This window comes from Chelmon rostratus, chromosome 23, assembly GCF_017976325.1.
Source record: "Chelmon rostratus isolate fCheRos1 chromosome 23, fCheRos1.pri, whole genome shotgun sequence".
Lineage (NCBI taxonomy): Eukaryota > Metazoa > Chordata > Actinopteri > Chaetodontiformes > Chaetodontidae > Chelmon > Chelmon rostratus.
Genome location: NC_055680.1, coordinates 14,742,714 through 14,761,842, shown reverse-complemented (window position 1 = coordinate 14,761,842; position 19,129 = coordinate 14,742,714). Strand labels below are relative to the sequence as shown.

Below are 19,129 nucleotides of genomic sequence, written 5' to 3'. Positions count from 1 at the left end.
CTGATAGGGTTGCCACCCGTCCCGTATTGAAAAATTAAATGCTTTGTCACTTACTGAATGGACAGATGGGCTCAGGTCCTCTTTCACGTAACTCAGAAACACAGTAATAATTACCGGCAGTCATCAGAGTCTGATGTGGGAGGTTTATTGTGATTCACCGAATCCTGCTAATGTGGAGCTTTAATCTAAGCACACTCCCATCAACATTCACCTCTGACCCGTCAAGACGCTATTGTCTCACTTTCGGTGCTGAAGTTTACAAGCATCTACCCTCCTCAATGACTGATCATGGTAGTGGACATCAAACACACCTGTACCACTGGGTTCCAGACACCACAGTATCTGAAGGCACACTCACAGTATCAAACATCTCTCTTTCTGTTGGCAAATGTATCACAACAACATAAATCAGAAATATGGAATTATGGTGATAGTAAATGGGATCAATCAATATCTAATGATTGACCATGAACAGATAGGTTACATATTTCCCACACTAGGCTACCTCATCCTTTATGGAAGGTTTTTGGACTGAAGGTGACAATTAGATTTCATTTGTGAGGCGTATGAATTCTCTGTCTGTCACTTTATTTCCTTTAAGATCACGCAGGTGGTAGCAGAAGACTTTTAAACTGATGCATAAAAAAGCCACAGGGGGGTAAATCATCTCATGTGATGTCACTTGAGTCGGTTGGTGTGAAAATGAAAGAAAATCTGTAGGTGTGGAGGTAGAAAGAGGTGAGTTATCACCTCTGCAGCCCACCTCTCATCTCAACCAGCTCGAGGCTAAGTGGTACCAGCATAACACACCCAAATCTCAAGCAAAACTGTTAGCAGTTGCATTGTGGGTAATGTAGTCGCCAGGTTTTGGATCCTGTTTTTGTTTTTCCTCATTAACGTCATCCTGGCTTTGCTGCGGGACAAGCTCTCCCAGGTGAGTGTCACCTGTACACCAGCAGCTTCTTTGTCATTGTTCTTAATATTTCTCGACTTATATGCCTGTTGCAATGCAGAAAAACACCAAGGCAAATGGCTCACAAGTGAAAACCTACTTTTATATCAGTTCTGATCCTGATGAGAATAAGCAGTGAAGCTCATGGGGTCTATTTTCAGCTGTGGATGAATACAGCCCATGATCATGACTGTGTGGCTCGGTGATGTTTATTTCTAAACAGACAAAACTCGCCAGTGGGATTCATTTATGTTTTTTGGGTATTTTTTGACAGAATTTAAAGCACAGGATAATCCCAGACTGATCATTTAAATCACTTATCCACCAAACCCCAGCAGACGCAGGACGCACGGTCGAGGCTCACACCTCCCTTCCTGTCTGGGTCTCCTCTCGCCAATAAACCCAAGGACCCATGGAGGTTGTGAAACCACTTTGTAAATATTTTGGGGGTGGGAGGAATGTAAAGTGTTCCACAGGCTGCTCTTTAAAGCCTGTCTGTCATTGTCAAGGAAGAGTTAACAACCAGAAAGAAAGAAAGAAAGAAAAACCCCGCTTCTGACGTCAGTGGAAATCCCCTTTATCTCCTGTCTGACTCTGACACAAACCAACACAACACATTTAGAAAACGCATTAAATGCGCACTTTTACTTCACCAGGTGCGGTTATTAGCTCTAATGCTGGATAAAAGCGCCGGATCACTGTGTGGAGACACACTTTTGGCTCTGTGACATCTTTAAAATGATGTTTCTGGGCGGATCACAGCGACGCCACGGTGGTCGCAGTCAGACGGCCTCCTACGTGAAGCGAGTCGCGTCCGTCGTTTAGTTTCGGTTTTGTCTTCGGGCTCTCCAGCCAGACTTCCTCATCCGCCCCAGCGGGAGCGGCAGGGTCCGCTCTTCCAGGCTGATCCTCGACCCACCGAGGATCGATCACTTCGAGGCGGGCAGCGTGAGCTGAACTTCGGACTGCTTCATGTCGCCGTGCGTTTGCGGAAGCGTCCGTCTCCCCGTCTCCGTCGCAGCCTGCTGGAAACGAAACTTTGCATCGGGCGCAGAGCGATCGACCTCACGTAAGACACAGAAAGATGCTTATTTTTTCGCACTTTCATTGATTTTTCTCTGAGTATTTTCTGTCCTGCCAGGCGCGTTATCGGCTTTGCGTAAAAACGTGTTTCATAACACTCACACAGCTGCCAAAATATCCGATAATAGGCCATATTTCGTTGGCTGCTTATTACATTTCTTTCCATGCGCCTTGAAACTGCTTTACTACGGGCTGAGTTGCACAAATAGAGATACATCATAGTAATAAAACAGTGAAACAGCTGCAGATTATGAGCCTGTGAATTAATAACAGGGTATGAACAGCCTGCACATGTTGGAGTTTGCTCATCAGGTACAAACTGGTGGAGATATACTTGTACTTGACTGGAATATTTCCATTTTATACCACCTTGTACTTCTACTTCACTGTGTTCCACAGGGAAATATTCTACTTCTCACTCTGATACATTAATCTGACAAGTGTAGGTACTTTTCAGGTTTAGATTTTACATAAAAACATGAGCCCAACCTGTAAAGTGCAACGTATTGTTAGAGATTAAGTGGTTTATTGTGTATTATTTGTTATTGCCAGGCAAATAGAATTCAATCCATATTCAGACAAATTGCAATCAACAGTGTTTGCACTTACACTTCACCCAGTAAACACTTACATAAAAAATCCAGCAATCTCACTTCATCTAAAGATGCATATTGTGCCGCGAAAACACAGCAAACCTGTTTCATTTTTTATTTTCAGGCTTCTCCAACCAGTTTGGTTTGTGCTCCCTGCAAGCGTCACGTTTCTGATCTGATGTCTGTGGGTTGTTATCACAGATTTCCCATCTAAACTTTCCAGATGGTTTTGTTTAAATGTCTGTTGAATGCACAAAGAGGTGAACTTATCCAGTATTTATTCATAAAACAAACAGATAACAGGCCGGTCAGATTTGCTTACCGTCCCAGCTCGCTGCATATAAAATAGCTTACGCTTTAATGCATCAGAATTAACCATGTCAGTATTTGATGTTTGAGAGGCCTATTTTCTGTAGAATCTGTACTTTCACCACCAATTACACTTAAAAAGCATTTTGAACCCAGGTGCAAAGATGCGTTGAACATGATTTTGCACATTGTTGATATTTTACAGATAAAAATAGTTCATGCACACAGGTATGGAAATATGCAGTATAAACAGGAATACTTCAAGTTAGTGCATGTGATGGAAGTAAGACTATATTATGTGATATAACAGCAATCGATCCCAGAGAGTGCAGTCGTCCTTTGATACTGCATATTGTGAAATACACCACAAATAAGAAAGGATAAAGGCTCTAGTGTTAGCATGATGAAAAGAAAGAGTACACATAATACACAGTTCCTTCAATAAATACTGTATGTACAGTAAGTGCAGGCTAAATATGTACAGTAGGTTTCCACAGCACCACTCACACATGCTGAAATTGAACGCATCACTGTCACTCTGTAACAAACACTTCACACTTCACACGTGAAACACATCACAACTATGCAAAAACGGAAAATGTTGCATTTAAATTAAAGGCCTTAATTTAAATTATGATGAAGATTTATGATAACTTCAGCATTAACTATACAGAAACACAAGGATGTTTAACATTTGTTCCTGACCAATCATGTATTATTATTATAATTATTGATTTTGTTTTGTCGGGTATTTTATTGTTGTGTTATTTAAATTGTCTGATTTTACTTGCATCATTGCAAGTGTATTAATCCTGGTTGAACCCACGTAGAACACTTTGTTGCTTTGTTTAAATAAAGTTATTATTATTATTTACTTATACTTCATTGCTAGAAGTTCCGGTAGATGATCCATGCTTTGCTGTAATGTGTATTTTTGCAGTATGTTCAGCTCTTTGACACGGATTTAAGAGCAAAGGATGGATGGTGAAAGAAACGATGGGGGCGGCGGCGCCGGCGGCGGAGGAGGAGGACCGGAGGTGGTGGATGAGTTTGCGTGTGCTGGGATGTTGCGGGTATCTCTGACCTCCCTGCACAGCACCGTGGAGCGGATCTTTGGGGTGACGTTCAGCATCGGGGCAGAAGATGTGTCTCACGGCAACAACGGGCAGATATGGTTGAAACTACAAGGGCAGAGCAGCAGTGTGAAAGCGGCTAAAGTAAGTCACGATTTCCTGGTTTTATGGTGCCACAGTCCTGATCGTGACCAGTTCGTGAGCCTTCATTTGGAAAGGTTGCGTACCAGTGAACTTGTTGTCATTGCCGGTAGCTTTAATCTACAGTGCTCTTACATAGGAGGAGGTTTTCCTTGGAAATGACTCAACGAGGGTTTTTAAATGTTGAGTTTCGGTCGAAATATGTGATCAGCCTGCTGACACACTCTCAGAATGGTTGACAGCTCAAATGAATTAACTCACAAATGGAAGTCAGTGACTTAAAACTGAACCGCAGACTACATGAGCACCGTGGTGCTACTGAGCAACACGTGTCCCTGTGGAGTAACAAAACAATAAAAAACAGTAATCACATGATTGCCAAGTACATATATGAGATATATACGCTGTGAGCCACTTTAGCAGACTCAGCTCAGCTTGGCAGAGTAATATCTTGAATGTTTTCTCTCTCTTAAACAATCCCCTGGCCACCCTTTCGAATAAAATATAGAACTGATACTTATTTATATCTAACCCACCGTTGTAGTATCTCTGTCCTGATCAAAACACATGTGAATGAACAGACATGAAAAAGCACAATATACTAACTAAATAACTAAATAGACTAAATAACGTGGAAGATGTCCATTTGATTTATTTAACTCATGCAGCTGTAGCCTTGTGTTAATTTTTCAGTGCATTTTTGCATAAAAGGAGTTTGTGGATTGTGTTCTGCATCACTTTTATTGTAAGCATCTCAAGAATGGATTTTTTAATGGTCTGCATGAAGGAAATAATCACAGTAAGCAAGATTGTACCAGATTGTTAAAACATCTGATTTGAAGCTGCACATTGCATGAGTCTGCAGGCAGCAGGACACAGTGAAACTGAAAGGAGTTTTTTGCCTCGCTGAGAAGTTAGAGGTGAGCAGCCTGCAGCTCTTCGTCCAACAGCTCACTGTGGCTGATTGTTCTTCTTCCGTTACTCCCTGCAATTTTTCAAACTGACCCAAAAAATGTTGAAAATGCTTGTTGTCTTGTTTTGTAGATGCTTTATTGATTATCAGTAGCTATAACTGCAACACTCTCTGACTAACATTGCATTTCCTGTGACTAGTTCATGGTTAACGTCAACGTGGGTTTTGCCAGCTAAATGCTTTTAATGTAGAGCTGCTGCAGTAGGAAGTGTTGCATTTGCAGTAGCAGTAGCTTAATACTTTATATTTTTTCCAGGAATGGTGCCACAGACACCCAGTTCATAATACTCATACAAATATATAAATACTGCGAAACAGGCTGCAGTGGCTGCAACATAATCCTTGAGGGCAGATGCACCCATCAAAGTACGTCCACTAAAAGTGTTTGTTTTAGGTAGTGAGAGGCTTGCATTGTTGTTCTAAGTGTCAACATTATGGAAAGGATCCTTACAGAGAGACACCTTTTTGTTGAAGGCCATGTGATATGGTTGAAAGAACCCGAAGAAGCAAATAAGTGAATCTTGAGTGTTTTGTCAGCTGCTGTTTTCAATGCCAAGAGTGGACTGCCAACCTGAAACTGATCTACAGCACCATGTTTGACTGATATTATACCTTAATCTTAGATGCTTTTCTTCCCTAAATAGACACATGATATTTAAATTTTGTCTACTACTGCGCTATTTTCACCACTACTCCAGTAATAGTAGAACAGTGCAATAATGAGTCAAAATGTTTGTGTCTTGTAGTTGTTTGTGAAAGGATTTGTGAACCAGGAGGAGCAGCAGGAGGTTTCCTATCCCGGGGTCCTTCATTGTGTCTTCTGTGGAGCCAGAGGGCTGTTCATGGACTGCCTGATAAGAAGCACCTCAGCACATATAGTGGTGAGTGTTGCATTCAGGCTCCTTGTTTAGGCTACATTCATGCTGTTTAAATCTACAAAAAGAGAAGGTGACAAAGGGGATGTTAGGATGGGAACTATTTTCTGTAGCTACACAGAATAAAGGAAGAGAGCCATCAGAAGAGAAGATACAAATACAACACAAATATCAAGCCTAGTGCACTTCCTCAGGCAGCATCAAGGAGACATGGAGAAAGGGTAGGAAATGACATGATAAATAAGGAATAATGTAAAACTGTGAGTACAAAACAATAATGGGACACTGTTTATGAAATATTAAACATGTGATGTTAAACCATAATTACCTATTTCACACCAAAAACAAGTAAAAACTCAGTTAGCTGATCGCCACAACTTGATCTGCTTTTTTTCTTATATTTGTTAACATTTTGGCAAATTTTCACCATTAAAAGTATGCCGAATTAGCTGCTAGAAGTCCCTGTTTCAAAACAGATTAATTCCTCATTAATCCATCTCCTCAGTTACCTGCCTGGAGTTTACAAAATGATATAACAAGCTCCCTCATATTGATTTGCATCGTGTGGCCACATAGTGTATAAAGTCCTCATTGTAGAAATTAAAAGGCATAAACTACGAACCATTGCATAAGCCAATATAATAATTTTCTGACCCCTCACATCCTTTCCATGACAACAGTTGTATGTATACTATCACTCACTTCCTTCATTGAACAAATCCCCCCATCAGCACAAGTATTGACTAATAACTTGACATCTTCAGATTGCATTCTTGTTATTCTGGCAAGAAATTACATTATTAGTCAATATCACTGTTATGTCAGCAGATCGAAATGTGTCATACCCCGTATGTAGTAACACTATAATGTAACACTGTGGTGTTGTGACAGGGAATTTTTAACCTATTATTAACGTGTTTTGTTAAAACGCAAATATACAACTCAGGGAAATTTCATTACACTTGACAGCTTTCTTTTTCAATATTAGTTGCAAGTCACTGCTACAAATTTCTTGGAAATTCCTTATCAATTGCAATTCATTTCAAAGACGACACACTCCTCAAACTTTGTGCATCAAATTGTTGTACCAATACCAAGTACCAATTTTAATATGTGTGAAAGTTTTCAGCATTTTCAGGTCAGGTTAAGGCCATCGTAACCCCTGTGTGAGTGTTCATTCATCTGAATAAGGCCAATCGGGGTACCAAGCAAGGGGCTCAAAATGAAAATCACAACATCGTCTGCAAAGCACTTGCCTTGTCTTGTTGTTGAACCATGTTCTTCAAATAAACTCGCCTTGAAGCACCATCATCACGACAAACACCAACTGCCATCTTGTCATATCAAAAAGTGCCCCGCAGTGTTTTGGACTCTGCTGAGCCTTCAGACTCATGTATCTGTTACTCAAATGGGCCTTCTAGGATCATATCTATGTGTCTCAGATACCTGGAGGTACACAGCTGTTTGAATTATTTAAATGTGGGGCTGTTTTGGCTCAGAACGTCCGCTTATGTTTTCATTTTGCTGTCATTAAAAGGACTAAGATTAAAGTCATTGTGTTTTCTTCTCACCAGGTTGGCTCCACAGGATTCCTGCTTATATCAGGTCTTGCAGAGCCAGTGGTGCGAGCATATTCCCTTATCACAGACCTGGTGGAGAGGTATGAGGGCACTCAGTCCAGACGCTCTGAAATTGGGGACAGAGGCTCAGGCGAGTCTCTGGATTCCCGCCGGGCCTTCAAAACTCTAGTGGAGAAATGGGAGGACAGGCACATCCTGGATCTACTGGTGTTACCAGGGTCAGTGAAGGAAATCCTGCTGGATTTGGTGAAAGAATCGGCGCTTGGATCAAACCCCAGTCTGGTACTAACAGATGGACATGCAGGGGCAAGATCACATGGGGGTTCAGAGGGTAGATGGGACAGCACTACTGATCAGTGGGTTGAAGGAATGATGGCAGGTTCGGGTAAAGACTCTGCAACTAAAGACCCCTTCTTCCAGTCGCTCTCCACTGCTACTGGTGCCCGAGGGAGAGCAGAGGGTGCTGAGGAAAGACTCATGCGTGCTCCACAGGAGGTGGGAGAAGAGGAGCAGCTGGAGCAAGTGGCAACATTAAGAGCCAAAGTGACAGAGGGAGCAGAGCAGGAGGAGGAACAGGAGCTGCAGTTTTTGCTTCTTTTGAAGTTCTTCACAGCCATGGGGTACACGGAGGACGTCGTAAGACGGGTACTTGCCCGGACAGGACCCAAAGAGGCCTCACAGATACTGGACTTGGTTCAACAGGAGCAGGATCGCAGTGACCGGGAGCAGAGAGTTCAGCTTGGCCAAGACCAGAAAAATAAAGATGGTATTGCCTTGAATCAAAGCGAGAGGAACCGACCTTGCGAGACGGAGCACAGAGAAGATGAAGAAGTGGCAGGAGGTGGTACGGTGATAAGTAATAATGGAGAGGTGGGAGAAGTTTGTGAGGGAGAGGGGGATGGAGCGACAGGAAGCACAGGGCACTTTGAGGGAGAGTGTAGCGCCGAGGAAAAGGAGGAAGGACACGAGGAAGACTTTGTCTTGGGAGTAATGAAGAAAGCTGCGGCCAGCTGCGGGTACATGGAGCAGGAAGTAGCCAAAGTCTACAACATGTTGCCTGATCGATCCACCCACCAGCTGCTCCTGGAGCTGCAGAGAGAGGGGAGCAAAGAGACAGACGGCTTCAGGGAGGGACCGAGAGAGATGGATGATGTGGTGCTGGAGAAAGGAGGGCCAAAAGCTGGACCAGCAGAGGATAAAGCAAGAGGAGAAGTCAAGCTTTTCATACCCACAGAAAAGAAAGAATCTGATGATAAAGGATGGGAAGTAGTGCCAAACCTAACTGCACCTGTCGCAGAGCCAAATTTGTTTAGTTGGACGATGAAGCAGCCTGCCAACCAGCAGCCTGCCACGAATCAATACACCTCACAACCGAAGCAACACCAGCCTTCCACAAAGTCACAAACTCCACACCAAGTCATCCCTCCTGAAGTCAAAGGGCCACCCATGCCTACTTATTCCTCATCCTTAGATCCTCCACACACCAATTTCCAATCTAACAAACAATATGGCCAAACCAGCTTCTGGCCTAATCCATCCACCTCAAAACAAAAACAACCCAACCAAGACAACATCTTGAATCCAAAGCCCCAGTCTTCAAGCTCCTTAAAACGAGCACTCCAAGCCCCTCAACCCGCCATCTTAACTGGGAAAGACTCGTCTCCCACTAGAGCGAGGGACAGACGGGGCTTCGTGGCCGCCTCGTCGGTGGTGGTGACAGGGGAGCAGCGTTTCCTGGAAGGCCTGCAGATGCCCTTCGACCTTCAGCTGACAGACCAGCCCGGAGACCCGAAGCTGAGGACGATCATCATCGACGGGAGCAACGTAGCCATGAGGTGTGAATTGCAGATGTGCAGAGTGGGAAAATTGTGTATATTTTATATTTTAATTCATATTTAATTTTACTAGGGTCATTATGGGATGGAAATTTAGGTTGTATGTTTCCCATTTGCTCTTTGAGGAAAGTGCCTGGTTAAATGTAAGGCACTGTTCTGATGTTTGCGAAAATATTTACTCCATGGTTGGAGAACTACATCTTAATGTTTCTCTGCCTTCTGGAAATTATATTCTGAAAATGCAACATAATCGCATATTACACCACCCGACTGGTATAATATGCTAATTGCATCACCCATGTGCTCCCACGAATGAATGTGCATCCTCACACAAACGAAATGGGGACCCACTTGTAAAAACATTGCTCTATAGCACTTCTAGTGGTCAAAAACTCAATACGGTACCTTTAATCGCTTGGAGAGAGACACTTATGACACTGACGATGTTATAGTACAAGAGTTCATTTCTCAGAAAAAAGGTCAAACAAGCCCCACTTCCTGTACAGGAGGGTAGTTAAACAAGGTAAATACCTGTTGTTTAACTCTTAGAATACAAATTAAGTTTCATAACAGGATCACTTTCTTCATGATTTTGTAAAAGTTGGTTTCATCTCCACGACGTCTGATTTTGTTAGAAAGCTCTACTATGCGTACACTGTTTCCCCACAGTCACGGGCTGGGTCACTTCTTCTCCTGTCGAGGAATCGCTCTGGCCGTCCAGCACTTTTGGGACCGAGGCCATCGTCACATCAGCGCCCTCCTGCCACAGTGGAGGCAGAAGAGCGACCCCAAGACCAAAGGTAACACTTCCTGTTGCTTGTGGAGTATTTCAAAGTTAATATGGAAGGATCACAGCAGTTTGCATAGTGTAGACTTTAAAAACGTATTTTAATATTTATTTGTCTTTGATTATTTTCTTGATTGCACTAAATTTAGCTTGATCCTGAAAATGTTTGACTTTTTCTCCAGTCCAAGTTGGTGTGTTCAGAACCCCAAAATGATCAATATACAATCTTATAAGGCAAAGAAAGCAGCAAATCTCTATATTTGAGAAACTGGTACAAGGGAATCTTTGGTATTTTAGCTTAAAAAATGTCTTAAAATAGGAGTTGATTATCAATAAAGGTAAGGAATTAATTTTCAGCTAGTTGCTTAATTAACTCCAGAAATACATGACTATTTGCATTATTTATTTATGTATTTATGTAAATAAACTTCCATGATTTATCCCATTGAATACATGGAATGATGCGTTTACATTACTCGTGGCTATTTTTCAGCACATCCTGTTGTATATTTTGAATACAGTAATCCCTCGCTATATCGCGCTTCACTTATCGCGGCTTCGCTGCTTCGTGGATTTTTTTTACAGTGTTTTTTTTTACAGCGCTTTTTTTTTTACAGTGCATTGTGCTCTGAATCCTATTTGGCTCAGTGGCTTCACTGTTTAGAAGTGAAAAGTTGATATTTTTATGACAGTTTTCGTTTCTGCACATTCTGCCAAATTTGTTTGCAATTTTTCTCCTTGACAAAACCCACAATGTCGAAGAAGCGTTCTGCGCCGACAAAGGGGCCTCCAGACGCACCGAAGAGGCCGAGGAAGATGCTCACTATTACAGAAAAAGTTAAACTTTTGGACATGCTGAAGGACGGTAAAAGCTATGCGGCTGTCGGGCGTCATTACGGAATAATGAATCTTCAGTTCGTTACATAAAGAAGGAGGAAAATAAAATCAGGGCGACAGCAGCAATAAACTTTAACACGGATGCAAAAAGAGCTGTGACAGTCCGCAACAAGGCCGTCGTAATAATAGTAAAAATGAAGATATATCTACTTCGCGGATTTCACTTATCGCGGGTTATTTTTGGAACGTAACCCCCGCGATAAACGAGGGATTACTGTATTGTAATATACTTGTAATCTAAAGTGCATGAGTTTAATAGGAGAGAAGATGAAATATGCAAAAACATTACAGTACCAAGCATGTCATGGAAACAGTTGTCACGAAGTACTCTTTAATCCATAATGCTTTGTTTCTTTTTCACAGATATTAAAATTTGAGCTAATTTTACTTTCATTCTTGGTACCTCAGTTAAGTGTTGCTGCTAGATTTGACTCTGAGTCACATGGAAATGCAAAAGGAATCAGAATTTGACAAACACGTGACTGCGTGGGCGTGTGTTTCTCCCTTTAGTCGAGTCTGAACATAGTGTTGTGTGTTCCTGCCTCTCAGAGCAGCACTATCTAGGGGAGCTGCAGAAGCTGGGCCTGGTATCCTACACGCCCTCCAGAGAGGTCCAGGGCAAGAGGATCAGCTCGTACGACGACAGGTAGACGGACTCTGTTATTGTCCTGCTGCTGAAAAACGACTTGTGTTTGTGCTTTTATGGCAGGTGGCAACGGAGACCCTAGAGATTAGAGACACGAGTGTATGAACAGAAAGTTTCACTCACTGGCGGGTGAAATCTGTGTGAAAGTGAATGAGGAACACTCTCACCTCCCTCAGCTGCTGTTGAGCGTGCTGCTCCAGTGAAGCGGCTAAATGTTAAGCAGAGGGCAGCTGTTTGAAAAGAGCAGGCGACAAATAAAAATATTTTGGCTTGTAAAAATGTAAAAATCCAAGTGAAAAATTGATGCAGTCCACTGTTCAGTAATACTGTGTCCCAGATCTATACTAAATACTAATTTTATGCAGTGGGCTCCACATACCATTCATCATAGTGTACTGTTTTAGCATTGAGTAGCCAAAATTATTAACGTCAACATATTTTACCATTTAATACTAAGAGAAAATTCTATAATACATCTGATGTGAACTTTGGAAAGCTGCTGCCAATTAAACCTCAAAACTAGACCTAGAACTATCAGAATGTTTTTTCTGAAGATATAATGCTTATTTTCTTGTTTTCCAAGATTTTTTGTAGCTGTAAGCAGCTCCACCATTCCCCTTGTGCATTGCATTATGGGAGAATAATGAGCATCAACACCTCGTTCAAAAATTGATTGTAGTTAGTATGCATCTGTCTGCTTTGAGTGTACTTTCTTATGTCACTTTGAACAAACTGCATGCTCAACACCTGCTTAGAATCAATATGTAGAGTGATATTGAATTAGGATTTCAAGACCACCGCTGGACCACCACAGACTGTACAGGAATTTAGGTTCTATTCCAGGTTCCTTTGAAATCTTTCATTTCTCTTTTCACCTGTTTCCACAGATTCATGCTGCAGCTTGCACAGAAGACAGACGGAGTGATCGTTACTAACGACAACCTGAGGGACCTTTCAGATGAGTCCACTGTTTGGAGGGACATCATCAAAAAGAGGTATAAAAAGTCTCATATCAACCAGCAAGACAAATTTGTCATTTTTCTGTTGACTGAAATATATTTTGTTGTGTATTTTACAGCTCAGCCAACAGTTCTGCTTTTACCTCCTTACCCTCATAACATGATCTGTGAGAAAGCTAAATGATAGAAAAAGATGGCCACTACCTTAGCAAGCATCACTCAACTGCAGTAGTGTATTTTATAGGGCTGAATACACAGACAGGGCTAAATTCTCTCTAATTTTAACGTTGTAATCCTTAAGATTTCAGTCTTGGTTGATTTGCAGACACCTGTAGATGCAGGTGATAACAGTAGATGTGGTTTAATACTACAGGTCACAGATTTCTGTAGGCAGCAAAACAAGCTAGTCATTTTGATAAAGAAGCAAGGCAGTAATTGGCCTTTTTCCATCATTGTGTGAGCAACCGTGGTTTGATTTTATGCTGCGCACAGCCTGAGTCTGTAGGCAGCAGGGCACAGTGGAGCAGAAAGGAGTTTGTTACTTGCTGAGAAGTTGGAGGTGTGCAGCCTGCGGCTCTGTAGCTCACTGTGGCTGCTCTACATGTCTGTAGTCTTGTTTTGTAGAGGCATGTTTGGTTATTGATAGCTGCAACTGCAAAGCTCACTAACATTGCATTTCCTACTTCATAATAAAGTCATGTTTTGACAGCTAAGTGCTTTTAAAGTGAAGCTGCAGCAGCAGGAAATGTTTGGTTTGCATCAGCAGTTACTTAACAGCATTGTTTTCCAGGAATGTCCACACAGACACGCAGTCCATAATACTACAAATGTATTAATATTGCAATACTTTCATTGGGTCATAGGCTCATTCATCATTGTTACCTCATTATGTGATAGAGACTTAACAGACATCACAAAATCTTTCATATTCTTACTTTAAGTCACCTGTCTGAGAAGTACTTAAAGTGCCAGTCCACTAATTACAGTGGTGTGGTCTCCCCAGACTTCTTCAGTATACGTTTGTTGGGGACCACTTCATGGTGCCGGATGACCCTCTGGGCAGAGGAGGACCTCACCTGGACGACTTCCTACGCTCAGAGCACAGGTATTAATGGAGAGACACACTTAGATTTCGAATTGAGCTTTGCTTTGCTGCTTTTTCTGCAGGGTGGCTGAGAAAAAGTTGACCAAATATTTGTTTGATTTCGGTGGGGATCAAGATTTAGGATATCATAAGAAAATAACTCCATATAATGCTGTGTTCTAATTTCTGTATTTCATCTCAGGACTCCTGATCCAGGAAACCACTCTTTTGCCTGCGTAGCCACCACTTTCCCTTCCTCCAAGCCTCCACGCTCCCAAACGGAGGTCCTGAACTTCCGCGACAGAACTCTGGGCGGCGCTCTGGACGCAGCTGGTGGAGGGAGCCGGGGAAAGGCGAGAGGACATGGAAAGGGATGGGACGTGGGACACCAGCAGAGGCAGTTAGGGGCTTCAGGTGCAGACAGGAGTCAAGAGGAAACAGCCAACCTGAGAGAGCAGCTTTGTCAGGTGTTCGCGGGTCAGGACAGCATGGTGGCGCTGGTGCTGCAGTGCAACCCGGCAGAGACGGACATCAACGTGCTGTCTGATCTGATCCTGGAGCAGCAGAAGGACTAGACATCTTTTAGTTTTGTGGTGTCTCTGAGATTATTCAGACTTTTTTTAAGATGAATTTTGCTCTGGTTTAAGCGATATAACTGTGTTTCTCACCAAAGCAGCTACATCAGATCACACTGGCTAATCTGCATTAAGAAGGATTTCACAAAAAGATCAACTCTATGTTGAGAGCCAAACACGAGCACAATTTAACTATGATGCATTTGAATGCAAGTTCTTTGTCTCATGTATAGCTTTTTCTGTCAACTGTCTAATAATTGTGTTTTAAAAGTAATTTTATAGAATATATTAAAGTTAGCTTGTCACTTCCCCCCTGTTCTGTGAATACTTTTATATCCAGAAAGAAGATCAAAGTTTGATTCAGCAGCAGAGCTATGAATTATGCTAACCTGGTTAGCTCTGCCTTATTTGTAATTTTCTAGGAAAATTAGCTTTCAAGGTCTGTTAAGCAGGGTTTCACTAGAGTTCAAATAGGCTACCAAATATGAATCAGTGTAATCCGCCTGCTTGTTGTTGGAGACAAGATTTGACCACTTGTGTCTTCCCTGTCCGAACCAACCATGACTCCTCCTCATCCTCCAGTGACCAGCATTCATCCTCCCCCATCTACCTCACCTGCATCTTCTCTGCCTGCATCCCTCTCCTCTCCCTTAACATCCTGTGTGGATCCTATTCATGCGAAAGGACCAGACTGCAAAATAAATTAGAATAGACAGGACAGGTGGACAGAGATTCAAACAGCTGCTAGCAATGGCCACCAGGACCCAGAGGAGATGGACCATGTGGTGCAAGAGAAACACCACTGAATTATCCCCTCTTCTCACTTCATCTGCAGACTGTACAGACACCTTTTCCACATCTGTATGGATTTCCCTTTAAACTTAAGCTAAAAGATAATGGGTTTTTGTCTGATATGATGGACTCAAAGGTACCACAGAGTATCCTAGTCAGGTTTTTAGCCATGCTAGCCATGCTAATATCAGTCGTTTGGTCGACCCCAAAGGGTGAAATATCTCAATAACAAATGGATGGATTGCCATGAGATTTTCTAAAGACACCCATGGTCCCCAGACGATGAGTCCGATTGTATCTGATGATCCCCTGACTTTTTGTCTAGCGCCACCATCAGGTCAAATGTTCATTTTGTCCAGCACATTGAGTTATGACCTACCTGCAGAGCTAATAACATTCCCATGAGCTTCAGCTGTACAGCTGTGTTTACTGCTAATTAGCAAATGTTAGCATAGCAGGTTAAAGTAACACATGGTAAACCAGCTAAGCATCAACATACTAGCATTGTCATTTTGAGCGTGTTAGCATGCTGGTGTGAGCAATTAGCTAAAGTACTGCTTCATAGAGCTGCTAGCATTGCTGTAGACCTTTTGGTCTTGTTTGATGTATGTTCATATGGTTAAAAACATGACAAATATGTAATGTTGGCCATCAAACATCCTCCTCCTGGTTGTTTTAGCAGTTTGATGTCACTGGATCTCGCACCTCTTGGAAAATTGCTGTGCAGCTGCATTGGTTGTGCTTTTCATCATGCAGACATGTTAATAGAGTAATTAATTTGCTCTCTTGCCTTTACTGTTGTTTTAGAGTTGAGAAATTTATAAAATGGGCCAACTTTAGGAGCCCTTTTTAGAACAAGAGCAATATAAAGAAATCTATGTTTCCTGTTGCTATTCTGAATTTATTGTAATCTGCTAAAGTTCACATTTTACAGCTGCCTGTTTGGTTAAAAAAACTGTTGCAGACAATGAGGTGTGGGAGGCTTACAGGTAATACTGAGCAAAAGTGTGGATGGTTGTTGTACGAGATGGTGTGGGCAAGATTTGTACATTTGCACCACCAGCTTTGGGGGTTGGATGTCTTTTTGCCATGCTAGAATAATACTAAACCAATCCTACAATATTCTAGTCACTCAGTTTTATATATTTTTTTAACTTATTTTAGCCAGGTATGATGTTGTCATGACTGTAGTTTTGAGCGTAAAGTCATGTAGAGTGGACCTGGATGTGGAAATGGAGGAATAATCTTATCTGTATTGTTTATATGTGCACATTTTAAGACTTTGATGCTGAGTTCTGCCTATGTTTCTGCACTACAGTGTGTCAAAGGATAAAAAATTTGCAGTTGGTCTTTAAAGTAAAATACTCTGTGTTTCCGCATGTCTCTGTCCTGGAATCCGCAGATTAAAATAATCTCAATCTAGAAAATTGAAAGTACAAGACTAAACCTACTTATTCCTATTATTATTATTATTATTATTATTATTATTATTATTATTATTATTAAGGGGTTAGCAACAGCCCTGTAAGCATTAATTCGGTGATTTTGAAGGTCAAGAGACAAAAATGTAGATAAATTTGAAATTCAGATGTTAAGGTGCCATTTATTCAGAATATGGATTTTGTGAGAATAAACAGCTGTTTGTGACACTGTCCACCTGGGGGCGCACTTCACTAATATTTATCTGGACATGTGGGAAGAGACTATGATGTAGTAAATAATAAATAGAATATTTTAAATGAAAAATGACTTTAACCATTGTCAAAATAGTTGCCAATTAATTTCCTGTCAATCGGCTAATCAATTAATCAAGTAATCATTTCTGATTTATTTTTATATACTCTTGGGTAGTTTAACTTACAACAAAATATCATATTCTATAAGGTCTTTGTATGTTTTACATGTAAAAATCTTTATTTCTAAAGTAACTACTAACTACAGCTGTCAGATAAATATAGTGAAGGAAAGAAAGAAAGTGACAGAAAGAGAAAAGACTCATGAAGTGAAGTACAAGTACCTCAGATGAGTACATCTTGGATAAATGTACTTACTGCGCTTCACCACTGGTGTTAAGACAGAATCTGTAAAAGCTTATTATGATGTTCCTGCCTCCATTTAAGTGCAACATCCAAAAAAGCAATCAGTATGTCCTCTTAGTTCCTCGTGAACAGCCTTTCTGAGTTTATTACACCCTTTAGAGCAAAGTGATGCAATAAAATAACTCATTATTCACTTACATATTATCAGAAAGCTTGACTTTGGAGTGAAGTCTGCAGTAAATTAACACAGACAACCTCTTGCATTCCTCGCCATCAAAGCACCCGAACTAGTCAACGTAAACAGCTCAAATAAGACGAGACTGTCGGTACCCTGGAGGGGATTCTTCTCAGGTGAGGTTTTCTCCAAAAGTGCAGAAAAATAAAGCGAGAGGAGGATGCAGGAGCAGCTGCACCTGCAAAATGTTGAGAATGTTGTTCTTTTTGTTGTTATTTTATTTTCAGTCATGCTTTTCTGTCGCCCTCTTCCGCTTCCTCCTGCTATTGTGGCTTTTTTGTTTTGTTTATTTGGAGCCTATAAACAATGATGACATAATGCATATATGATGCACAGGCACATAGACTTGAAGCCTTAATGTAGGATGGCTCGTTTCTTTTTTGGACTTCACAGAAGAGGATTAAGTCTCCTCTTTCCGAGAATAGATGGATATTAAACCAGTTTGGCGAGTTGTAAACAATAGTGAAAATAGGCAGCACGTCTATTTTGGGAACATCCTGAGCGAGACAGAGAGAATATTCACAGGAGGCTTAGTGGACTCGCCCAGTCAGTAATAGATGTCTGATTCACCTCTGCAGGAGTTTAAATTGAAGTGAGACACAGTGGGCGGTGGCTGCAAGTCTGTTCTGCCTTTGTAATACCAGTTTAACACATTTGCATGTCATACGGTAATGGAGAAGTAAGGGCAGTGAGTGCATCGGAACGTTACAGGAAAAATCAAATATCAAGGGATAAGACAGATGTTATTTATAAAGCTCTAAACTGCATGATGTATATATGTCCAAATCAGAAAATAATAAATAATTTAGCATTCCAGCAGGGTGGGTGTAGTGGAAAGCCTCCCAGTATGCACCAGTGCTACAGATGTATGGACACCAGTCTGTCTGTGCATGTTTCTGCAGTGTTATGCTATTGCAAGTGATGTTGCACGCAGGTCTGGTCAGATGTGAGTGCACAGATGGACTCTAGCTTGTCACAATAAACATGCTGTATGTAATGAAATGTTTTTCTCCAAAATCGCATTGTCAGGGATTTGATGTGTTTGTAAGTTGCATGATGTCTTATCTAACTTCAGTTTGGTGTTAAGTGTTAGGTTAATGGTAATTTCAGTAAGGACAGACAAAGAGGTGAAGAGAAAGTGAAAGTGAAGTGTGTGGTGTATTCTAAACTATGAATGTAACACCATGTTGTTCACTCTTGTTTGTTTACTTAATTTTCCTTCTGTTTCAATTTTGCTATGTCTAACTGTTGGCAGTCTGTTCTTGGGTTATATCCGGATTCCCATTCTTTTGCATTTTTCACACTTCAAAATGCTTCTTTAATTTCTACCATCATTTCTGTGAATGCCCTGTCTGTGAACTATAGCACATTGTACAGTAAGTTACTTGAAGTGGAGGAATTAACATAAAAGGATGAAAGGTGTACCTCTGAGCATCACGCAGAAAACTAATTGAGAAAAGTGGTAAATACTTTAACCTTTCTGGGCAAATCACAGCTATCATAGAGGAAATCTCGCAATGAAACAATGCATCACGATTACGACGAAACGTGGCTTCCATTTGGTACTGAAACCTGCAGCTGCACCATTTTACAACAGTATGTGTGTGAGTGTGTGTGTCTTTGCTGAAGTTGTAAAATTGGCTGTTTGGCAGAATAGGGAAATATTACTACACCAATAAACATGCTTGATTTGAAACAACA

General features: G+C 41.3%; 1 protein-coding gene across 1 annotated transcript; it reads left to right on the top strand.

Annotated features, from left to right (window-relative positions):
* The first annotated feature begins 1,547 nt into the window (after positions 1-1,547).
* Positions 1,548-14,670, top strand: khnyn (KH and NYN domain containing). The gene is made up of 9 exons (XM_041965097.1): positions 1,548-2,021; positions 3,878-4,154; positions 5,871-6,005; positions 7,574-9,414; positions 10,084-10,214; positions 11,648-11,744; positions 12,632-12,739; positions 13,707-13,808; positions 13,990-14,670. Exons 2-9 carry the CDS (start codon positions 3,915-3,917, stop codon positions 14,360-14,362), a joined length of 3,027 nt encoding a protein of 1,008 aa, XP_041821031.1. The 5' UTR covers positions 1,548-2,021; positions 3,878-3,914; the 3' UTR covers positions 14,363-14,670.
* The last annotated feature ends 4,459 nt before the right edge of the window (positions 14,671-19,129 follow it).